Source organism: Peromyscus leucopus, chromosome 8b (assembly GCF_004664715.2).
Source record: "Peromyscus leucopus breed LL Stock chromosome 8b, UCI_PerLeu_2.1, whole genome shotgun sequence".
In the NCBI taxonomy this organism is placed as follows: domain Eukaryota; kingdom Metazoa; phylum Chordata; class Mammalia; order Rodentia; family Cricetidae; genus Peromyscus; species Peromyscus leucopus.
This window is the reverse complement of record NC_051086.1, coordinates 94,079,388-94,101,724: the sequence shown is the minus strand read 5'-3', so window position 1 is coordinate 94,101,724 and position 22,337 is coordinate 94,079,388. Positions and strand designations below refer to the sequence as shown.

The window sequence follows — 22,337 nt, the reverse complement described above, 5'->3', positions numbered from 1 at the left end:
GGATGGGGCATGGCCCAGGCTGGGGCACGACTCCAGGATCTCTGCAGTGATTTTCTTCCCAGTTGTCTCCCTTCCACATCAGGGCTGAACATCTGGCTTGGGGGATTCTGGGGCAGACACTGCTGGACATGACACCGCTCTGGCTGGCGTGTCTCGAGCCTGTCACCAGTGCTGGGGACACAGGAGGCTGACAGTAAACAGGACCAGTGCAGGCACTCACGGGCGACTGTCTCAAAGGGCTACCCGGGCAGGGTGTGTGCCGTGGGTACAGCCAGGGCAGGAAACCATCCTTTAACCAGAGACGGCTTGGCTCAGCCCGGGGAGACTGGTCTCAGGGTGACAGACTTAGCCACTGCTGCTTCTGAGAGGCAGGGTGGGCCAGGAAGGACAGCCTGGCCTCAAAGGGAGAGGTAGTTCTGACCTCCCTCTCCTCTCCTCCCTCCTTCTCCCCTCCCATCTCTCCCTCCTCCTCCTTCTGCACGGCTTCCAATGTCTCCTCCCCCTCCCCCTTCTGATGCTGAAGATGGAACCCAGGACCTCTCCTAAGCTAGACAAGTACTCTACCATTGAGCCACACTCCCCAGCCCCCCCCCCCAAGCTTCTTCACTGTGTGTGAAGCAAACGCCTCTTTTTCAGAGAAGAAACGACAGCAGAGGTGGGGTACAGGGGTACAGCTTGTCTGATGTCTCACAATAAGTGAGTGCCAGAGCTGAGACTAGATACCAGGACCCCAGCTGAGTGTGGTAATACCGCCCCGCCCCCCATAATCTCAGCCTTTGGGAGACTGAGGCAGGAGATCACCAGTTGGAAGCCAGCTTGGGCTACGGAGTGAGACCCTAAAACAAAACACTCCGGGGTCGCTCCTGTCCTGAAACATCAGGGCATTCAGTAGCAATTTGACAACAGAGGTCATTTTCAGCGTGTGGTGTGGTGTGTAGGGAGTACGTGCCATAGCGCACCTGTGGAAGACATCACAGCTGGGGGAGCCAATTCTCTTCCCCCATCATGTGGGTCCTGGGGATCAAACAGATCTTCAGGCTTGGTGACAAGCACCTTTACCAGCTGAGCCCGCTGACCGGCCTGAGCCTGCGTTTGAACCAAGTTTTGTGAGGTGCAGTCTTGGGCTTATTCACGATTATGAATTGTGTCCCTCTCTCTAAAGTCTGGGTGATTGTGCTGTTAGGAACAGGGGGCCTTGCCATGAAGTAGAGGAGGAGCCCTTAGCAAAGCCCAGGGGGGGGGTGTCCCAGATCACAGTGAGTGGTTCCAACTTCCAGAGCCTAAGAAGGTCTCCACACCGCCGGGTGGGCTTCCTCTCTCTGTAGAGAGGGGCAGTCTCTTTTAGACATCCCGCTGCCTGCGCTTTCCCATATCTCCGAGAGGGCGCTCTGCTTGCCCCTGAAGGCCAGGGGCAGAGCTTTCTCCGCCAGGAAGCCCTCCCTGGTTACTCCCAAAGAAACACTGCTTCTTCTGGCCCTGCTTGGCCCCGTCTTCTCTTCCTGTGCCGCTGTAAAACCGGGACAGAGGAGCCAGGCCTCGCAGAATCCCCCGAGGAAGTCCTTGGCACCCAGCGGGCCCCCCTGACACTCGCTGCTTCTTTCTCCTCCTCGCCCTTCGTCTGCCTAGCTCCCGGTTCTCGCCTCACCACCCCCGTCCGCGCCTGGCACTGCGCCCGGAGCGCCCCAGCCGCCGGATCGCGCTCGCAGCCCTGACTTCGTGCCTGCCGGGCTCCGTGGCACGTGCCCGGCGCGCCCCTGCCCCGTGCCGCACCCCTCCGGGTGGCCTCCGCGCCCACCCTGACCTCCAGAGGTCGCCTGGGGACGTCGGCGGTCCGGGCTCCGAGGTGGGGGCGGCGGCGGCGGCGGCAGGGAGAGGACGCTGCGCCTTTAAGGTGCCACCGCCGCGTGGCAGGGAGACAGCTTGTGCCAGCCCCATTCCGCCCGGCTCCGCTCGCGACGAGAAACACAATGCATAACAATCAGGCGCGCGCTTGGAGCTGTGCCACGCGGCGGGGCGGGGCGGGCGCGGCCGGGCGGCCGGGCGGGGTGCCGGGGTCGCGACCCCTGCCCGAGTCGGAGGCCGCGGGGGCCCCCGCGCTCCCCCACGCCCGAGCTCCGCACCCCGCAGCCCGCGCAGCGCCCCGCCCCGGCCGCGCTCCCGCCCCGCGCTCCCTGCAAAGTTCATTCCCACTAACTCTTTTCCAGGCCACTTCCCCCTCACATCTGACAATCCGGGGCCCTCATTCTCCCAGTAATCACTCCACTGCACTAATTGCACATGCAAATATGCAAATGCGTATTAATTAATTACTATACTAATTAGTTCTGTGGTATTTGCGAGTAATAAATCATTGGATGGGAGCGAGGAAGCTGGAGACCTGGCCCATTTTCATTCTGCATAAAATTTTAATGGTCTCTCTGGCTGATCCGGGACGGCAGCGCGCGGAGAGGCTCTTAAAGGGCCAGAGGAGGCGGGAAGGGGCAGGGGCGGGGAGCTCCGGGTCATCCCGGCAGGGACTGGCACCCTGGGCGGCCTTGAGATGTATGCCCATTCCCTGAGGGGGCTGTCTTGAGCCTACGGCTTTCTGCTACCCATCTTCACCTCTGGTCCCCCGGGTAGCTTCTGAGAGAACCCGGGCGGGTAGGAGGCTGAGCCTCGCTTCTTGAAGAAAGGAAAGAGGGCACGGAGCTGTGAGAGGCCAGTGCTAAGGCTTTTGGAGCCCCAGAGAACCTGGGATACGGGAATGAAGAAGCCTTTCTTGGATGGCTGGGTAAACTGAGGCACAGGACAAGGCAATTTTTAAATCTCACCTCCTGTTCCTGTAAGATGTCCTCGGTACCCCCCCCCCCAGTCTTTTCTTGTCTCTGGTAGTGACCATCCGAGTTAGGGGTGGTTCCAACTTTCCCTTTCCACATGATCAAACCTCAGCCCCGCCCCGTGGGCACCAGCTGGCACCCTGGCAGAGCAGTCTTCGGCTTGAGTGGGCCCCAGGGACCCTGCTTTATTTCCAGGACATAGTCTGGACCCCAGGCTCAGGGAGGGGGCTGGCAGCTTCACTGAATGGGGAGGTTGAGGGATCAGAGTGGTCAGAAGCCAAGGTCTAGGGGGATGCCAGAGGTGTGCAAAATGGGCAGGTGAGGACCAGAGTCTTGTCCTGAGCCATAGCCCTCCTCCTCGGTGCCAGGGCCGCGAGTTCACTTGGGTCACTCTTTAAGTCCCTGCCTTCACATGCCCAGCAATCATATGGGGGCAAAGCCTCAAGGGGCCCCACCGGTCACACCTCAGCAAACATTCCTGCTGTTGGGGAACTGTCCCCAGTGCTCCAGATGTCCCCGTGACACAGACTCTGTTACCTTCCCCACTTTATGGATGGCAACTAAGGGCATAGGAAGGTGAAGGGGCTGGCCCAGGTGGCCCACCTGAATTAGGATCATGGGGCCTGGGCATCTGCGTTCCCCCCACCACCCACACTCTGCCCCTCCTCCCACCACACCCCGCTCCTGCTCCAGGTCCTGTGCAGGGCTTCATGGGCAGCAAGTATCCCATTCCATCTGCACCCACCCAGGAGATAGGTCCCGGGAACACCCCCAGTTTAGGCATATGGACCCCAAGGGTCGAGGCAGATGCCCATTTTGCTCTGAAGCACACCAGTCCAAGCTCGCTCAGTCTTCTGGGGGAGGGGACAGAAGGGGCAGACCGCGGCAAGCCCTGATCATCAGAGAACAGGGGAGAAAACGGAGGGCTTTCAGCTAGACTGTGAGGAGAACTTTCTTGCCAAGTGGAGACTGCAGGAGCTCTCACCGGGGAGGAGCCTTTTCTAGCGCATTCTGGAAAGGGCCCCTGGCTGCTGGAGGAGAGGGCTGGGGGTGAACTGTAGACCAGAGGGAGAAAGCTCATGTAGGGCACTATAGCCCAGGGACTCTGCCTGGTTTTTCCCCCTTAATTTTCTTTCTTTCTTTCTTTCTTTCTTTCTTTCTTTCTTTCTTTCTTTCTTTCTTTCTTTCTTTCTTCCTTCCTTCCTTCCTTCCTTTCTCTCTCTCTCTCTCTCTCTCTCTCTCTCTCTCTCTCTCTCTCTTCCTTCCTTCCTTCCTTTCTTTTTTCTTTTTGGTTTTTCGAGACAGGGTTTCTCTGTGTAGCTTTATGCCTTTCCTGGAACTCACTCTACAGCCCAGGCTGGCCTCGAACTCACAGAGATCCGCCTGGCTCTGCCTCCTGAGTGCTGGGATTAAAGGCGTGCGCCACCACTGCCCGGCTCCCCTTAATTTTCATGGGAGCATTTCCAATGATCTTCATTTTTCCTACAAGTCACCTAGGAACTTTTTGGGTTTGCATTTTTATTTGTTTTGTTTTGTTCAAGAGAGTGTAGCCCTGGCTGTCCTGGAACTCACTCTGTAGACCAGGCTGACCTCAAACTCACAGAGATCTTCCTGCCTCCGCCTCCCCAGTGCTGAGATTAAAGGTGTGCGCCACCGCCGCCGACCACCACCCGGCTGGACTTTGTTTTTTTGAGACAAAGTTTTACTCTGTAACCAGGCTGGCCTCAAGCTCTGACCTGTTTGTCTCTGCCTCCCAGGTGCTGGGATTAAAGGTGTGCTTCAGTGCACCTGACTACACCCTGGGAACTTCCACACCCAAGGCTTGAGTGTTGCTTGGGGGGGGGGGCACAGGAGTTCCACCTGCAGTGTGCGACAGGGGAAGAAGGTGGCTCTGAATTCCTAACGAACCTTTCTTTCACTGTGTGCTTAGGTACACCAATTTGTTTACTTTTCACAACAGTTTTATTTCCCCCATTTTTATAAAGGGGGGCTGACAGGAAAGAAAGGGGGTTGGGCCTGCCTTAGCCCGTGGTAAGTAAGTGGTATAAGCAGGATTTGAACTACTGGCTGCTGTGCTTTGCCTTTCTGCTCCATGTTACAAGGTTTGTGGCATGGCCCTGTCCCAAGCTGATGTCCCTGTCCCAAGCAGAGTCTCGGATTCCAGCAGCAGCAAGAGCAGGGACCTTAGGGACACAGAGACACAAGGAGAAAGAACATCTTTCTCTGTGTTCCTCCTCCGTAGAGGAGATGAGCTACTTTCTCCACGCTGGAAAAAGCTGGGCAGAGAGCCTTTCAGGAGACCCAGGCTTTACCTCTGCTCCTGAGGAGGGGGTGTCTTTCTGGAGGGGGTGCTATCCTAGCACCCCCCCCTTCCCCTCAGCCCACCCTTGAGGGAAAAGCTTCATTTAGCATCATCTGTCAGGGGACCACCCTGGCAGAGACACTGAGATTCCAGCACTCCCAAGCATGAGCCCTGGGCCAGACCAGGGTCCCCTGGCCACCCAGTGGCCCAAGGGGACATCCGCAGGGAAGCTATGCATTTCCACTCCCCAGAGCTAGGGACTTGACTGCCACCTTCTGGGCCTGGGAGTCTAGGGAGGGGCGTTGGGGTGTTGGGGGGATAGCCTTTAGGAAAGAAAATCCATTCTCATTTTAGCCCTCAGCTCAAGATCAGGGAAGCTGGGCTCACCCGGATTTGCCCCTTTTGGGGGAACTGGGGGCAAGCTGGGAGCTGGTGGGCAAAGGAGGCAGAGGGGTAGGCTGGCAGCCCTGAGCTTCTCCATGCAGCCCCCGGGGCCGGGTGCCTGGGCAGGAGGAGGGGGCAGAGCAGCTGCTGGCGATTTATTAAGCAGTCACGGAAAAATTGGTTTATAAATTAACAGCTGTTTTAACTTTAGGGCCTCTTCTTCAGGGAATGGAAGCAGCCGACTGGACCGGGATTGGAGTGTGTGTGAGGCTGGTGGAGGGAGAGGGAGGCGGCGAGCTCCGGCAGCTGGCATTCTTCGGGGGCAGCCTCAGCTGGCACCTCGGGGGGCACCAGGCAGTGGCCAGAGCAGGGGGTCTCCAGGTGCCGGCGGCTGAGGCTGCCCCCCCTCCCCCGCTTGGGTTGCAGCTTGCTTTCTTCTCACCGACATCCCAGCTTCCACTTGGGGGCGCCAGAGGGCACAGATGCTTCTGTACTTGTTTCTGCCACCAGAGGGCAGCCTCGGCACACCGATTTCTGCTTCTCCCGCGAAGACACCAAGCTGGGCAGGAGAGAAACCAGGTCCAAAAGGAGCTGGAAGGAAGCCCACGCGAGTGCATGCTAGTGACCTCCCACTCTTGATTCTGAACGTGTTAAAGACAGAAGTAAAGTCAGACACCTTTAACCCCAGCACTGCGAGTTCAAAGTCAGCCTGGTCTACACAGTGAGCTCCAGGTCTGCCAAGGCTGTATTTTAAGACCCTGTCAGGACCCCAGAGCTGGGGATGTAGCTCCGTGCTAATCTATCATGAAAAAGGCCCGGGGACTGAGCTAACACACCACCACAGAGGGGACTCTGTGACTGTCTATGGGTGTTTTTGTTTGTTTACAAACCAGGTTAATCTGCAACTTGTAATCCTCCTGATTCAACCTCCTGAATGCTGAGCTTTCAGTATGAATCACCTTGCTGGATAAGACTGTCTTGTATTTGAACTAGGGCAAAAGCTGCTATAGCCCTCTCAGCCTCAGTTGTCCCATCTGTAAAATGAGACTATGCTAGAGGATAAAAAGAGATACCGCATCATATACAGGGCTTAGCTCAGTGTCCAGGACAGTAAAGGCTCCAAACCGGAACCAAACAAACACAGCCACAAAAACACAAAAAACCTTTTTAGTGTCTACAACTCACATGTTTATTTTATTCACTTATTCTTCAATCCGTCTTCCCTGCAGTGCCTTCAAGAGTTCAGCATAAAGATACATGGTGGAGAGGACACACCTTAAAATCACAGGCTAAGAGCTTTGATTTTTGGGTTAAGAGCTTAAGAGTGGGCATGAAGAGCATTGGCTGTGGGGCTGGGGAGATGGCTCAGCGGTTAAGAGCACTGGCTGCTCTTCCAGAGTTCAATTCCCAGCACCCACATGGTAGCTCACAACCATCTGTAATGAGATCTGGTGTATACAGAACACTCTATACATAATAATAATAATAAAAGAGCACTTCAGAAGGAGCACTGCTCCTTCAGAGGACCAAGGTTCAATTCCCAGCACCCACATGGTGGCTCACAATTGTCTGTAACTCAAGATCCAGGGAATGTGGTGGCGCCCTCTTCTGGCCCCTTCTGGCACTGCATACACATGTAGACATACATGCAGTTAAGAACATTTGCTGTTGCAAAGGACCAGGGTTTGGTTCCCAGCACCCATATATATTTCAGCTTACAGTTGTCTGTAACTCCAAGGGTTCTGCTGCCCTCTTCTGACCCTGTGCACAGGTGGTGCACAAGAAGTCAAAACACCCACACACATAAAAATAATAAACCTTAAAAAAAAAAAAAAAGAGGAGCTGGAGAGATGGCTCAGCAGTTAAGAGCACTGACTGCTCTTCCAGAGGTCCTGAGTTCAATTCCCATCAACCACACGGTGGCTCACAAACCATCTGTAAATGAGATCTGATGCCCTCTTCTGGAGTACAGGCAAACTTGCAGAAAGAAAACTGTTTATATTAAATAAAATAAATCTTAAAAAAAAAAAAAAAGAAGAAGAGGGCTGGAGAGATGGCTCAGCAGTTAAGAGCACTGGCTGCTCTTCCAGAGGTCCCAAGTTCAATTCCCAGCAACCATATGGCAGCACACAACCGTCTATAACTCCAATTCCAGGGGACCTGACACCCTCATACAGACATACATGCAGGGAAAACACCAATGCACATAAAATTATATATATATATATATATATATATATATATATATATATATGATGAATGATGTTCTGTATGCTCTAATTAGTTGACAAATAAAACTGGTCAATGGTGAGGCAGAGTAAGGTTAGGCAGGACATTCTAACTAGAGAGAGAGGAAGGAGAAAGACCGAGCAGAGGAGACACTGCCAGCAGCCACCAAGAGAAGCAAGATGTGAAGTACCAGTAAGCCACGAGCCACGTAGCAAAGTACAGATGTATAGAAATGGGTTAATTTTAAGATGTAAGAGCTAGCTATTGAGAAGTTTGCCATGGCCATAGTTTAAAAATAATATGCCGGTTGTGGTGGTGCGCACCGGTAGGATTTGCTGAAGAAGGCAGAGGCAGGAGGATCTTGAGTTCGAGGCCAGCCAAAAAAAAAGAAGAATAAAAAAATAATAATAATATAAGCCAGCCGGGAGGTGGTGGTGTACACTTTTAATCCCAGCACTTGGGAGGCAGAGGCAGGCGGATCTTTGTGAGTTCAAGGCCAGCCTGGTCTACAGAGCTAGATCCAGGAAAGGTGCAAAGCTACACAGAGAAACATTGTCTCAAAAAACCAGAGAGAGAAGAGAGAGAAACAAAAAGTCAAAAATAATATAAGCCTCTGTGTGTTTGGGTCTGAGAGGCTATGGACTGGGCAGGACACAGGAAAACTTTCAGCTACACACACACACACACACACACACACACACACACACACACATTCATATAATATATGAGTTTTGATTCACATAGAACCAGTAGTACAGGAAGCAACTGAACCAGGTGGGGAAAGAGAACTTTATTGGGATATATATATATTTGTGTTGGTCACATGCTATATAGAATTTTCAGCAGGGCATAGTAGCTCATGACAAAACCAGGCACTCAGGAGGCAGAAGGCAAGAGCATCTCTGTGAGTTCAAGGCTAGCCTGGTCTATATAGTGAGTTCCAGGCCAACTAGGGTTATACAGGGACAACCTGTCTCAAAATAATAAGGGCAAAGAGATGGCTCAGAAGTTAAAAATATTTGCTGTTCATGGGCTGGGTGGTGGTAGTGCGCATCTTTAATCCCAGCACTCAGGAGGCAGAGACAGGCGGATCTCTGAGTTCAAGGCCAGACTGGGCTACGGAGCAAGTTCCAGGACATCTGGAGCTACACAGAGAAACTCTGTCTTGAAAAAAATAACACACAAAACAACAATAAAAAAACCTACTTGCTATTCTTGCAGAGGACCAGGATTTGGTTCCCAGCACCCAGATGTTAGCTCACAACTGTAACTCCAGGGATTAGGTGGCCCTCTTGTGTCTCTGCACATAGGTGGTGCGTAAGCAAGGAAAACAGTCATACACATAAATGAAAACAATCTTTAAGTATAATTCAAAACTCCATTGAAATGAATGCTCACAACTGTCTGTTGTTTGTTTGTAAATTTTGTTTTGTGTGGTTTGTTTGAGACAAAGTTTCTCTGTGTAGCCCTGGCTGTCCTGGCTCTGTAGACCAAGCTGGCTTCAAACTCAGAGATCTGCCTACCTCTGCATTCCCAAATGAGGGCTGGGATTAAAGGTGTGCACCACCATGCCCAGACTGTAAGTTTTTGTTTTTGTTTTTTTAAGCACATAAGTACAGATAGGAATATATTTAAGGACGAAAAGATAGATGCTGGATAAATAGGTGAATGAGTGTGTAGTCGAATGTCTCAGATGACTGTCCACCATCTTCTTGTCCTCCTTTCTGAATTCCTCTCTCCTTCGCTTCCCCAATCGCTGTCCCTTTCCCTCAGCAGCGGGGAAAGATAACCCTGTGTATCCAGCTAGTTTTCCCCAGCTCCTCTAAAGCTGCGTCCCAGGACTTCCTGGGGCCTCCTCCCTTTCAGCTGCCACATGCCACTCTTTCCAGTTCCAGCCCTGCTCGGTGGTGCCAAGGTCACCTGTGCGGTGCCCAACTACAGACCCACATCGCCAGCGGCGCAGCGGCCCGAACCCTGGCCGATTCCGCCACCTGCTGGTCATCGACAGAACTTCATCTCTGAAACAGCGGGGAGGACCAGACCGTGGAAGACTGCGCTGAGGCTTACATTTTTATCCTGTTGAAACACCACAGCCACTGTGCAAGGTGGGCTATGAAACTTACAGAAGCGAGGAGACGCAGAGAAACTCGTCGACGTTCGGACCTGAGGTTCCTATCCGGGGATGTCCCACTATGGGTTGTTTTTTTTGTCCATGTGAATTTATACACTTGGAAGGATGAAGGAAGGAAAGGGGTGGGGGGAGGTGATCGTCCTTTTTCACCTCCTCAAACGAGAGCAAAGGCCTCACAGCACCTTCCGCAAGTCGTCTTCCAGAGAAGGAGGGTGTGATGGCTCCTGCACGGCAGGGACGGGGTTAAGAAGAGAAAGCAAATACCAGAGAGAACATTGCCTCCAGACAGTGCTCAGACCCGAGATGAGGTAAGGGACGCCACGCCACTAAACAACCTCGTTAGTCCGAGCAAGCAGGAAGGAAGTCAAACGAGGACTTGAAATTGTTCTTTGGACCTAACCGCCTGTGCTTCCAACTCAAGAATAATAACCCAGGAGTGACATATTATTTTTACATCTCATTTGCATATGATTAATTCCCAGTCGAAGTGAATGGAAGTCAGTCACGCTGGCTTCTCAGCCCTCCCACCTGTTTGTCCAGCCCCCCTCCTCTAACTCTTGCTGGGCTCCCGCCGCCGCCGCCGCCGCCACCCCCACCGTCCTGTACCCACTCCTCGCCCCTGTCCCTCCCTCCCTCCCTCCCCAGTTCCCTGTTCCCTTCCTCTCTGTCACCCACGCAGCCTCCGCCACCTGGCCGCCCACCGGAAAAACTTTTCCCCAAGTTCCTGAGAAGTCGCGTAGGATCCAGGAGAGAAAAATCAAAGTAATAAAACCTCATTTAATTCCTAACGGAGGGCAGAGCTGTGAGCTGCAATTATCTTAATGCGGAGCTATTTTTACCCTCTCTCCATCTCTTCTGTCATGAGGCTTTCTCCTCTCGACTTCCCTTTGTCTCTTCCTGTCTCACATGGGTCCTCTCTCCTTTCCACTCTCTCCACGACCCCCTCCCCGGCCCTCCTAGCTCTGTGTCCCTGCCCTTTTGCCTGTCCCCCATGCACCTATCTCCCTACCTTCCATGGTTCCAGGATTGCGGAGCCAGAGGCATTACACCCAGGCACAGCTGGGCAAAGAGGTGAAGACCACCGCTGTCCCCAAGGACCCATCTTCTGGGAACAAACTGTGCTCTTGTCTCCCTACCCAGGCACCTTGGGAGAGGGACCCCTTCCTAACTGTTTAGGTCAAACCAGTGTGCTTCCATAAGTTTCCGATGGGCACTGAGCTATACTGGGGGGCGGGGAAGAGCCTCATCCCTGCCCTTGGGTCCCTTCGCCACATACTCTTCCTCAAGTGCCCCAGCAGGGTGGCTTCAGTCTCTTGCTCCAACTTTGGCCCAAAGGCTGCCCAGGTTGCTGTCTGGCCATGTACCTCTTTATCCTCCCAACATGCTGACAACTGGCCTTTGTTGTTCTCCACCACACCCCCCATCTGGAAGAGGGGTCCTGGGCCAAGCTAGGGGCTGGCAGAGATGCCCATGTCCTGGGCCAGCAACCTAGCATGGGCTGTTTCCCAGAGAATATATGTCAACAAGCTGTGGCCAGGCTTGGGCTGGAGGATGTGGGGCCTGGCCACCAGGACATCCTATTCCCAAGAGCAACGCTTGGCCCCTGGCACCTTCTCTCCCTCTCATCCCCCAGAGGGCACTGAGTCTGGGGCAGAACAGCATGCCTCTGACCTCATTTCCATAAGACTCCTCATTCCACCGGAGCCACAGCGCTGGGGCTGGGAGTGGAAAAGTTGCTGGCGGAGTTAGGGGTGTGGTGAGGGGGGCCCCTGCTGTTCCTGGCCCCGAGAGTGACCAGGAGAGAGGACAGCCAACACAAACAGAGCCCCAGGAGGGCACACGCGGGCACAGGTCCACGCACACCCCTTCTGGGCGCTACAGTGAGGCATTCAGTCTTTCTTGCCAGCCCCACAGAGGGTAGCGCCAGCTCCTGCAGAGACTCGAGGGCTTGGGCAGATAAACAGGGCCACTTAACCCACAAAGCAGCCCCTCTCTCTCCTCCATCACACACACACACACACACACACACGCACACACACACACACACACACACACGCACATCTGTAGAAGAGGCTGCCACCTCAGAATGATCACACACCCACCTCTCTCCCCCAGCTCTGCTCCCCAACGCTCCAAGCCCACACACGTGATGGCACGTGTACTGCCAAAGGCAGCCCCCCAACCCTGCCCCCTGGTTGGTTCTGTCCCCTCCCCCAGAAGATGGGGAGAAAAGGCAGGAGACACGTGAATGCTGGGTACGTGGTGGCGGGGACGCATCCCCCTCTCGCCGGGGGAATTTGCTCTCACATTCTCAGCCTCAAGCCCCTCTCCTGCACAGGCCCCCCGCGAGCTGGCACCCGCCTGCCCATCACCTTGACAGCCTCTAACATCCTCCTCCACACCCACACCCTCCCCCGCACACACGCAGTCCTCCCACACGCTGCCACTCACACCCGCATCTTTGACACTCTGACACACTTACATAGACTCACACACTCACACCACGCCGACCCCCACCCTCCCCAGATGTAGCACTCCAGGCCTCTGGCACTCACTTGCACATACTCCCTACCACGATGACTGACAGGTGTCCTCCCCCGCACACCTCTCTCACACTCGCTTTCTAGGACACCCCCATTCACAGCGTGACATGCTGGCACTCTCTTCTCGACCTCACAGGCCTCCCTTGAAACTCCACGTCCCGGGGGCCCCCTCGAAGTGGTTAAGGCCAGAGTCCCAGCTCCAGCTGCCCCCCCTGCCCCTTCCCTTAGCCTCGCGGCTGGACTCCATCAATAATGCAACGCCGAGTTCTGGGGAGACGGCAGGGGGCCCCCAGGCCGCTCCCCCGGCCCTGGCTCGCTCTCTGCACCCTCCTCCCATCCCCGGGAGAACACGCTTCTCGATGCTCATTGGCCGCTTTCTCCTAAGCCCTCCCTCCGAGCGCCTGGGCGCCAGTCCCTGGCGGAGGGGACGGGCTGGGACCCCAGGGTTGGGACCTGTGGGGTGCAGCCAGCAGAGGCAGAGGCGCGGAGAGGAAGAAGGCAGAGGGAAGGTAGATAGAAGCTGGTGGAGCGAGGCCGAGGGCAGCCCACCGAGACCCGCGGGGAGCGCAGGCCAGGAGCCGGAACCCCGCGCCCCAGCCGGGTAGCGCGCAACCGAGGCGCGGGGACCGCGATCCCGGGGCAGGGACACCGAGCCCGGCGCCGCAGGCGAGCCCCGCGGTCCAGCCCTCCTGGCCCTAGAGCGCTTCCCTCGCGGGTCGCGGCGATTTTCCTGGGTGCGGGGTCAGCGCTCCTTCTCCGCACAGCTCGCGCCCTCGGCAGCTCCGGACAGCGGAGCAGGGATCAGCCCAACACCCTAGGTGTGCAGCCCGCCATGGACCCCAAGGACCGCAAGAAGATCCAATTCTCGGTGCCCGCGCCCCCCAGTCAGCTCGACCCCCGCCAGGTGGAGATGGTAAGGGGTTCGCGCCCCATTCGCGTAGCGCCCTCAGCACGCATACCCCCCGCGCAGCCCAGCTGTTCTGCTGGACCGCGCCTGGGTCGCGGCCGGGCACCCCACAGGGCGGGAAGTTCGCTGGAGACTCTAAGCAACTTTTCCCCAGACCTCTGAGCCAATCTTGGGCAGGAGGATTCTGGCAGTGGGCGTCCGGAGACAGTCCGCTCGTGGGATTGCCCTCTTGGCCCTTACAAAGTCCCGCTAGGCTAGACCTTTTCCCACGGGGACCTAGTTACCGTGGCGGCACCCCCGGGGACGCACACAGTTTAGGAGTCTGGGGCTGTCATTTCAACTTCATGGGCTAGTTGACCACAGTTTCACCCTATAGGCCTGGTCTGGGGTCCCCAGAACCTTGTTCTGACTACTTTTTGCTATCAGGACCTAGAGCCGCAACCCCAGGGAGGTGAACTGCCTCCCTTGGGGGTTGGGAGATCGACGAAGACGTGAGGGGGAGGTGGTGGAGGCAGAGGTCTGTACTCCACGACCTAGCAAGGACACTTGTTGCTGAGATGCCACAGGCTAGCTCTGAAGAGGGCCGTTTGAATTGGGCAAAACCCTGCTTGGGGTGTTTGGCTGGGGTGGGCTGAAGCCTGGGCCTAAGCAGCGTTTTTGGCAGCTGCTGTTTTAGCTTCAATTACCCAGTCCTTTCTGCATCTCCCTGGAGCTCCAAGGGGACCTAATTAACTGACGGTTGGTCTGATTGCCAAGCTAGGGGTGGACAAGGAGAACGAGTTTACATTTTTTCATGAGAACTGGGTGAAGAATCCCACAGCTTGGGAAAGACTGTGCCAGGGGCCCAGACTCCAACCTCCAAAGACTCCAGCAGACCACTGGGTGGCTGCGGCCCCGATTCCTACAGCTGAGCCCGGCTGCTTTGGAGCCCTCAAGCTGACCTTTGGTGGGTAGAGCCATGGGTACCTCCTCCTTGAGAGGGTTCAAGCGGGCAGCGGGAGTGTAACCAGCTCTGGCTTCTGGAGAAGGTTCTGTAGCAGCTGTGCTGTGCCGTGGACCGTCTGGGCGTCCGTGGACGGCTTCTCCAGTCTTTTGGACCCCGGGGTGCCATGTGACCTTGAACACATTGCTAGGCCTCTGGGTGCTTTTCATCCCTGGAAGATAAGCCAGTGAGTTGAGTGAGCTGTAGCTGCCTTTGATCCCCCGGGCTCCCTGAGGACTCCAAAGCCTGGCCTCCAGCTGGCTCAGAGTGATGGTGAGGGACCCTATCCAGTGTTTATCCTGTCCTCCCTCTCCCTAGATCCGGCGTCGGAGACCAACCCCTGCCATGCTGTTCCGGTTATCAGAGCACTCCTCTCCAGGTAGGTAGGGCCCGTTCCCGGCTCTCTGTCCCAACTCTGGTGCCTTTCATGAGAGGGGGACAGGCTGGAGACTGGAGACTCTGCTGGGTTGGTTTTACTGTCTTGACACCTGTCGGCACCAGGAGGGAGGGGCACACTTCTGTCCCAAAGACTGAGGCTTTGGGGAAAGTAACCTGATTCTTTTTCTCTTCCTCCTTTTCCTCCTCCGTCATGGTTGGTGTATGCCTGGTGACTTCTCTCAGAGGAGGAGGCCTCTCCGAACCAGGTGAGTTTCCTGGGGTAGGTGGAAGGACACTTAGCTGAGCCCTGGGGTGGGGTAGACTGATGCCTGCTGAGCCAGCCAGCCACCGGGGCCACCACAGGACGTGTTAGCATATCAGTTGCATTTCCCTGGAAAGATCCTGTTCTGAGTGTCACCCTTTCTCTGAGTTGGGTGGGGTGGGGTGTCCATGACTCTGAGTCCTGCTCCGAGTCAAGCCTCTGCCAATGGGGACGGGGCTTGGCCTAGGTGTCCCATGCTTGGTCATCTGTCAGAATGGTGCCATTGGAGGGAGGGGGGAGGGAAGGAGGTCTCTGGGAAGCCTGATTCAACTGCCTCTTCCCTGTAGAGAACCTCTGGAGAGGGGCACCTCCCGAAGTCGAAGAGACCCAACCCCTGTGCCTACACTCCCCCCTCGCTGAAAGGTACTAACCTCACCCCTGCATCTGTCTTGTGGTCTCCCGGAGTCCTGCAGCTGGGCTGACGTAGGGGAGGAAGAGGAAATGTAAGCTGGTGTCACCGTCACTGGGAAGGTCTGCCACCCAATCACTGCCTGACTTGGGAGACTAGTTCTTTCTTAGACTCCCAGAGGCAGGGAGAGGGCCGCCCTTGGCTTCACAGTAAGTTGAGGGGGCAGAAGGGAGAGCTGAGCTGGCCGGCCCCACAGGATGACAAGCACTGAAGTGAGACACTCTGGAGATGTCTCTGCTGGGCCAGTGCTCATCCCTCAGGTCCCACTCCCACGTGCAGGTCTGCGTCCCGGACCCCCCTTGACCGCTTTTCTGTCGAGATGAAAAGATGTCATCCCTGTCACGTATACCAGGTCTCGTTGGTGGGAAAAATACAATGAGGAAGATCTGGGGGCTCACAGTGTAGCTCAGTGGCAGAGCACTGACATGCAGAGGTCAGGCCCCGGGTTACAGCCCTAATGCTGACGGAAAGGCAGTGTGGTGGCGGCACACAGGTCTGTCAACTCAGCCTTTTGGAGACAGAGAGGCAGGTTTCTGTGAGTTCAAGGCAAAGCTGGTCTGTAGAGAGAGTGCCAGGGCCCCCCAGAGTTGCATGGTGAGATCCTGTCTCAAAACACAAACAAACAAACAAACAAAAAAAAACCACTCAAAAATAAAATCCCCTACCATACTTGGTGGCTCATGCCTGTAATCCTTGCACTAAGGAGGCAGAGGCAGGAAAATTGCTATGGACATGAGGTCAGCCTGGGCTGAGCAGTGACCACCAGGCCAGCTAGGACAGCACGGCAAGACCATGTCTCACAAAGAAGTGAAAAATGGTCAGGCGGCAGCAGCACACGCCTTTAATCCCAGGGGAGGCAGAGGCAGGCGGATCTCTGTGAGTTCGAGGCCAGCCTGGTCTACAGAGTGAGATCCAGGACAAGTACCAAAACTACACAGAGAAACCCTGTCTCAGGAAAAATAAAAAAAAAAAAAAGTGAAAAAGGAGGGACTTGTTCCCCGGTCCTGGGACCCTCGCCTCTAAGGGTCAGGGAGAGTTCGCCAAAGGGACGAGGCTAAGAAGCTCATGGAATCCAGGGGCCAGAAAAGACAGGCAGAGGAAGGAGGTGTGCAAGGGGCTGGGAGGAGTGAATCAGGATTTTAGGGACAGCTGGAGACTCGGTTTCTGGCCAGGGAGCTGTGGGGGGTGTACCTGGAGGAGGAGCAGGTGCCAAGGGGCATGCCTAGGGTCCCTTCCTAACGAGGTGCCAGTTGCCTCCCACCCCCACTGGAGGCCTTCCCGCCTAGCCTACCCCTTCTCCTCTGAGGGGGTGGGAGGAAGGTGTGCTGAGATCTCCCCCCCCCTGGGGGGGAGGTTAATATGGTTTCCCAGCACCGGCCAAGGTCAACAGGTGCACCTGGCAGCCCCGCCTGCCTGCCAAGCCCGGGGACAGAGGAGAGAAGTTGCAAGGCCAGGAGAACGGGATGACAGGAAAATGAAGGAAGGAAGCCACAGCGAGTGGCAGGGTGAAAGGACTTCCTGTAGGGACGCGTAGAAGGACCTAAAGCAGGAGTGAAGACAAGTGGCACATTTCCAAGACGGGGTACAGGAACTTGGCCTTGAGACTGGGGACGAGAGTGCTTGTATAGCACACACGAGGCCCTGGGTTCGATCCCCATCACCACATAAGCCAAGCGTGGTGACACAGGCCTGTAAACCTAGCGCTCGGGAGGTAGAGGTTGGGGCATCAGAAGTTCGAGATCATGCTCAGTGAGTTTGAGATGGACTTGGGATACATCAAGAGACTGTCTTTTTGTTTTGTTTTTTGAGACAGGGTTTCTCTGTGTAGTTTTGGTGCCTGTCCTGGATCTCGCTCTGTAGACCAGGCTGGCCTCGAACTCACAGAGATCCGCCTGCCTCTGCCTCCTGAGTGCTGGGATTAAAGGCATGCGCCACCTCCGCCAGGCAAGCCTCTGTCTTAAATGAAATAATCTGCTTGGTCTCCACTCTAGGCTGGGGGGAAAGCAGCCCCGCCCCCGAGTCTTTTGAGAAGGTGCTGGGGATGGAAGCCGGGGTCTTCCACACTGAGCACACAATGTAATGCTGAGCTACACCCCCCCCCCCAGTTCAGTCCTCCCTGGCTTGGGTTATGCACTTTGGGAGTGTGCTGAGGTAGGAGTTTAGGGCCAGGAAGTTTCTTGTGTACCAAAAGATGACCAAAGACGTACCTGTCCCAGCTTCTGGGTAGGGAGAGCAGGGATGTGGAAAGGAGGAGTCAGGAGAGGGCTGTACGGGGGTTCTTGAATTTTGAAAAGGAAGACTTGGGGCAGGGGGACTTTAGGGTCCCAGACATGGAGAGGTACAAGAAGGAGACAGTGTGGTAAGGAAAGAGTAGTAGATTCTAGAAGGCCCAGCGAGGCATGAGAGACTGAGTAAGGCGAACAGGAGCTCACGGGGCGCCGCACGGGTGCTGTACACACCTATCATCACGGTGGATCACGAACCAACTCTCCTCCCCCGACTGCCTGCCACCTCCTCTCCCCCAGCCCAGAGATGGTTCTGTTTGGCAGGCTTAGCCCTTTCTGGGTGAGGGCAAGTGTCTGGCAGGGTTTGGGTTTTGTAGGGCAGGATTCAAGAGCCCTCCAGGAAGGGTGGACGGCACTAAGCCTCAGGGGAGCGGGGATGGGGGGGTGGGGGGTGTAAAGGGTGCTCCTAGGTCAGAGCTCTCTCAGTTGGATCAAGGTGAAACTTTGCCGGGTCCCCAAGGCCAGGGCAGGGCAATTTATTGCGATTTTATTGCCTGGGTAGCATGCCCGCAGCCAGCGGGAAGAGGTAGGATTGGAGCTGGGGCCAGGGCGGGGCACTGGGCACACACAATGCGCCCTCTGTGCCTGTCCCTGAATTGGCAGGAGTGCAGGGGCCTGCTTGCTGCACCGGAGGTTTCCAGCTTACCCCCTGGGCTGTTAAGGGGAGGCGCCACTGTTGGATTAGGTAGCCAAGAAGCACTGACCACTGCAAAGAGTCTAGGCTGGAGGCTGTGGACTGAGCGACTCACCTGCTCTAAAATCCTGATAGCCCCTGGTCCCTTGCTGACTCTGCTCTAGTGTCTTGTTTTGTTTGAGGGGGTTGTTTATGTCGCCCAGGCTTAGATTAGACCTCACTATGTAGCGGAGGATGCATTTGAACCCGGGATCCTCCTGCCTCTACCTTATGTGGGTGCTTCGATTGCAGGCCTCTGCTAGGGGCTCTCTGTACGTGCTAGGCAGGCGGTCTAACTGATCTGCATCCCCGCTCCCTCCATCCCAGTTTTAACCTAACAACGTTCCCCAGAACCCCCAGCCCATCCCTTCCTCCCCCTCCCCCCCTTTCCATCTTGGGGAAGCCGCCCACACTGTTCCTTTCCTAGGTTGCATCTGAGCAGGTCTTCGTGGTGGTGGTGGTGGTGGTGGTGGTGGTGGGCTGTTGCTGCTTTCTGGGTCACCGCAGAGGGAGCTGGGAGATTAGGGATATGGGTCAAGACTGTGAGGGCTGCATCTGAATGGTCCATTTGCCCGGCAAGGACTTTACTGGCTGCAGAGTGCTGTGACCTCAGGCTCAGGATTGTCCCTGTTTTGGAAGCCTGGGGGAGAGGTGCAGTTTGGTGTCTAATGCTGGCAGTATTGGGCGGGGAAGCCCAGCAAGGTGGATCTTTGTGAACAGCGTCAGGGAAAATGGCTCTGGCCCATAGGCCTGACACTTTCTGCCTGGGGTTAGCCCTGGTAGACACTCTCCAGTCCTGGGCACCTGGCTGTGTAAGCTCCCTGGCCAGAGAATGTTAAGCTGCTTCCATGCTGGCCTGGTCTTGCCCAGCCAGGCGTCCTGTGGTGTAGGGGAGTTTTTCTGGTGCCAGTTTCGGGGGCGGGGGCGCCCAGCATCTGGGAACAGCTTAAGAGCCAGTAAGATCAAATGTACCCCCTCTTGCTCCCACCTTAGTTTGGCTCCCCCAGTGAAGTGAACTGTGGCCCTTTACCCTTGACCTTGGGCTCCTTAGGGCATCGTCTCTGCTTCAGTTGCATGCGTGGGCTGCTCCTGCGGCTTGGCTGACCCTGGCCTCCCTGGGTCCCCTCCCCTCCCCAGCTGTGCAGCGCATTGCCGAGTCCCACCTGCAGACCATCAGCAACTTGAACGAGAACCAGGCCTCGGAGGAGGAGGATGAGTTGGGGGAGCTTCGGGAGCTGGGGTACCCAAGGGAAGATGATGAAGAAGACGAGGATGAGGATGAAGAGGAGGATGAAGAGGAAGACAGCCAGGCAGAAGTCCTGAAATTCAGCAGGGGAACTGGTAAGCTGAAGGGGCTGTGGTCTGTGGTTTCGCTCCCATGGCTCAGGCATGGCTCTTCCAGAAGTAGCCCGTGATGTCCTTCTATGGCCAGATTTGGGGAGACCTGGCATCCCCTAGCCTTGGTTAATCCTTCACCTGACTAGGTTTTTCCCACTGTTCATCTCTTTCTAAAAATTAAGGCAAGGCACATGACAGTTGAAGCTAGACCCAAAAAAGAACTTCCTATCCATAGAAGCAAACTGTGAGGAGGTTCAGGGATAAAGAGAGAGCCCAGCATTCCCTTTCCTGCATTTCTGAATCCCCCGCTGTGCTTCGGGGGGCCGGTTGGTTTGCCCTCTCCAGGACCCTTGAGACTTTTTCCTTCCCAGTATGGGTTGGGAGAGTGCCCTCTAGTGTCCAGATACAGAATCAAGGATTTAAGAACTGATCTGGTCAGCACCCCTTACTCTAACCTCAGCAGCCCGGAGATAGGGCGCCTAATGCCTGCACAGAAGGCTGCCGAGCCAGAACACCCACAGAAGACACCGAGACAATTGGGCAGAAAGACCTCACCTCTCCTATGGCTGTAGCTTCCAGGCCTGGCCACAGGAGGCTATGCTGTGTCTGTCTCGTCTGGTGCGAATATCAAACTTTTTGGACCCCTTTTTTGGACCTTTTTTCTTTTTTCCCCACTGGGATGGGGTTTCTCTATGCAAAAGCTCTGGCTGTCCTAGAACTGGCTCTGTAGTCCAGGCTGGCCTCAAATTTACAGAGATCCGCCTGCCTCTGCCTCTCCAGTGCTGGGATTAAAGGTGTGCGCCACCACCGCTTGACTTAGAGCCATCTTTTATGGGAATGACAAGCAGTCTCCCACTTAAAACGTTCAGCCCTTGGGCCCGGACAAGATGACTTGGGTCTCCTGTCTGCATCTCTGGCTGTGAGGGTGTGAGAGGGCTGCGTAGGCTGCGTGAGCTCCCTCTGGGATGCCACCAGAACAGGTGGAAAATTGATGAGAGATGCTTCCTTAGGAAGGGGAAGAAGTCCCTGGGTCACATGACTGGACCACCAAGGAGCAACATCAATTTCTAGCACTCCTGAGTGACTCTAGGGTACCACCAGTTCTGGGCTGCTCGAGAGGGTTCTTTGGTTTCCTTGTTTGTTTGAGCTAGGGTCTCATTCTGCAATCTAGGTTGGCCTGAATCTTAACTATGTATCTCAGGCTGACCTTGAACTCAAAGTGATCCTCCTGCTTCAGCCTCCTGACTGCTGGCATTACTGGTGTAAGTCTCCACACCCAGCTTCCCAGCAGGTATAATCTTATCTAAGGTAATCTACATCTCTCTTCTTATATAATATTTCCTTCAGAAAAGTGCCTATGAGTTAAGTCACATGGCCAGTCATAGGGAGAGTTGTCCAGTCCAGTGTTCGACTCATTATTTGATGATGCCTCAGAAACTTGGCTACAAGGCACCAGTCGTCACTCACGCTGCAGGGCACCAGATGGGCACTCAGTCTATGTTTGTATGCCCTCTTTTCCAGTGGGGCAGAAGCTAACTTGTGCCCAGGGTCTGGAGGGACCCTGGGAGCGTCCGCCTCCTCTGGACGAGCCCCAGAGAGATGGAAACTCTGAGGACCAAGTGGAAGACAGAGCAGCACTAAGCGGTGAGCTTTGGAGTGTGGGGTGGGGAGGTGGGTGGAAACCTCGTGGACCGAGCCAGGCCTTGAGTCCTCTCTGCTTGTCTTTCAGAGCCTGGGGAGGAGCCTCAGCGCCCTACCCCTCCATGAGCCTGGTACATAAACTCAGAGTCCTGCATCTCCAGGAGGAAGTGCTCCCCAGAGACCCACTCTGTCCCCACCCTACTTTGTACCTTTTCTTTCGCCTGCTAGGGCTGCGGCTTCTGACTTCTAGAAGACTAAGGCTGATCTGTGTTTGCTTTGGCTGAAGCCCAGAGTCCCCGATGCCTCTCCCTGCCAGTCACTCTTCTATTTACCCGGTGGGAGGGGGAGGGGAGAGAGCCCACACTGGAAAATTCAGAAGACCAGAAACAAATATTCCCTCTTCACAATTCTCCTCTCTAGATCCACTCCGCTGGGCACAGGAGACCCACAGGGCAGGACTCTAAGGTCTGGGGAAAGGAGGTACCGAGAGCCTGCAAGTGCCCTGAAATCTCCTTCTCCATCCCCTCTTCCTGTGTGTGTTGTGGGGGGAGGCTTTGAGTCCCTACCCCTCTCACCAGGGGTCCAGGTCTCAGACATTCTTTTCCACAGCCTCAACATTTTGAAAGTCTTCCCCTATTGTCCCATTCCTGCTGGGTGCCTGCAAGTTGTACTGGCAGAGGCTGCTTGTTGCGTTTCGTTTCGTTTGTGCTTTGGTGCCAGGAATGCCACTTAGTATATATATGTCCTTGGAGGGGCCACACAGTGCGGGGAGCTTGGTTCTCCTTGTCCTCCAGCTGCTTGGCTCTCTTCCCCTTCCTCCCTGACTCCAGGCCTGAACTCCTCCTGTGCCGTAATAAATCTTTGTAAATAACCGTCCTGAGACTCCTCTTTTAGGGGCGGGAGGAGAGACCGGGAAGTAATGGCATGTTCTGACAGGGAAAACGGTGGTTATCCAAGGGTCAAGATCTTGACCCTGGTGTCCAGGCCTCCCCAGGAG

At 55.4% G+C, this 22,337-nt stretch overlaps 1 protein-coding gene across 1 annotated transcript; it reads left to right on the top strand.

The window, feature by feature from the left end:
• Nucleotides 1–12,821: 12,821 nt before the first annotated feature.
• On the top strand, nucleotides 12,822–22,213 carry Ppp1r1b (protein phosphatase 1 regulatory inhibitor subunit 1B). Its single transcript, XM_037201326.1, has 8 exons — nucleotides 12,822–12,914; nucleotides 13,170–13,318; nucleotides 14,613–14,673; nucleotides 14,916–14,938; nucleotides 15,282–15,357; nucleotides 19,499–19,702; nucleotides 21,221–21,343; nucleotides 21,429–22,213. Exons 2-8 carry the CDS (start codon nucleotides 13,238–13,240, stop codon nucleotides 21,464–21,466), a joined length of 606 nt encoding a protein of 201 aa, XP_037057221.1. The 5' UTR covers nucleotides 12,822–12,914; nucleotides 13,170–13,237; the 3' UTR covers nucleotides 21,467–22,213.
• Nucleotides 22,214–22,337: the final 124 nt, after the last annotated feature.

What these genes read in the sequence shown, in the direction of transcription:
- Ppp1r1b (XM_037201326.1), top strand. Translation starts at nt 13,238, where the DNA reads ATGGACCCCAAGGACCGCAAGAAGATCCAATTCTCGGTGCCCGCGCCC. An exon ending in CACTCCCCCCTCGCTGAAAG is followed by an intron (nt 15,358 to 19,498) that starts GTACTAACCTCA and finishes TCCCCTCCCCAG; the next exon opens with CTGTGCAGCGCATTGCCGAG. An exon ending in GAAATTCAGCAGGGGAACTG is followed by an intron (nt 19,703 to 21,220) that starts GTAAGCTGAAGG and finishes CCTCTTTTCCAG; the next exon opens with TGGGGCAGAAGCTAACTTGT.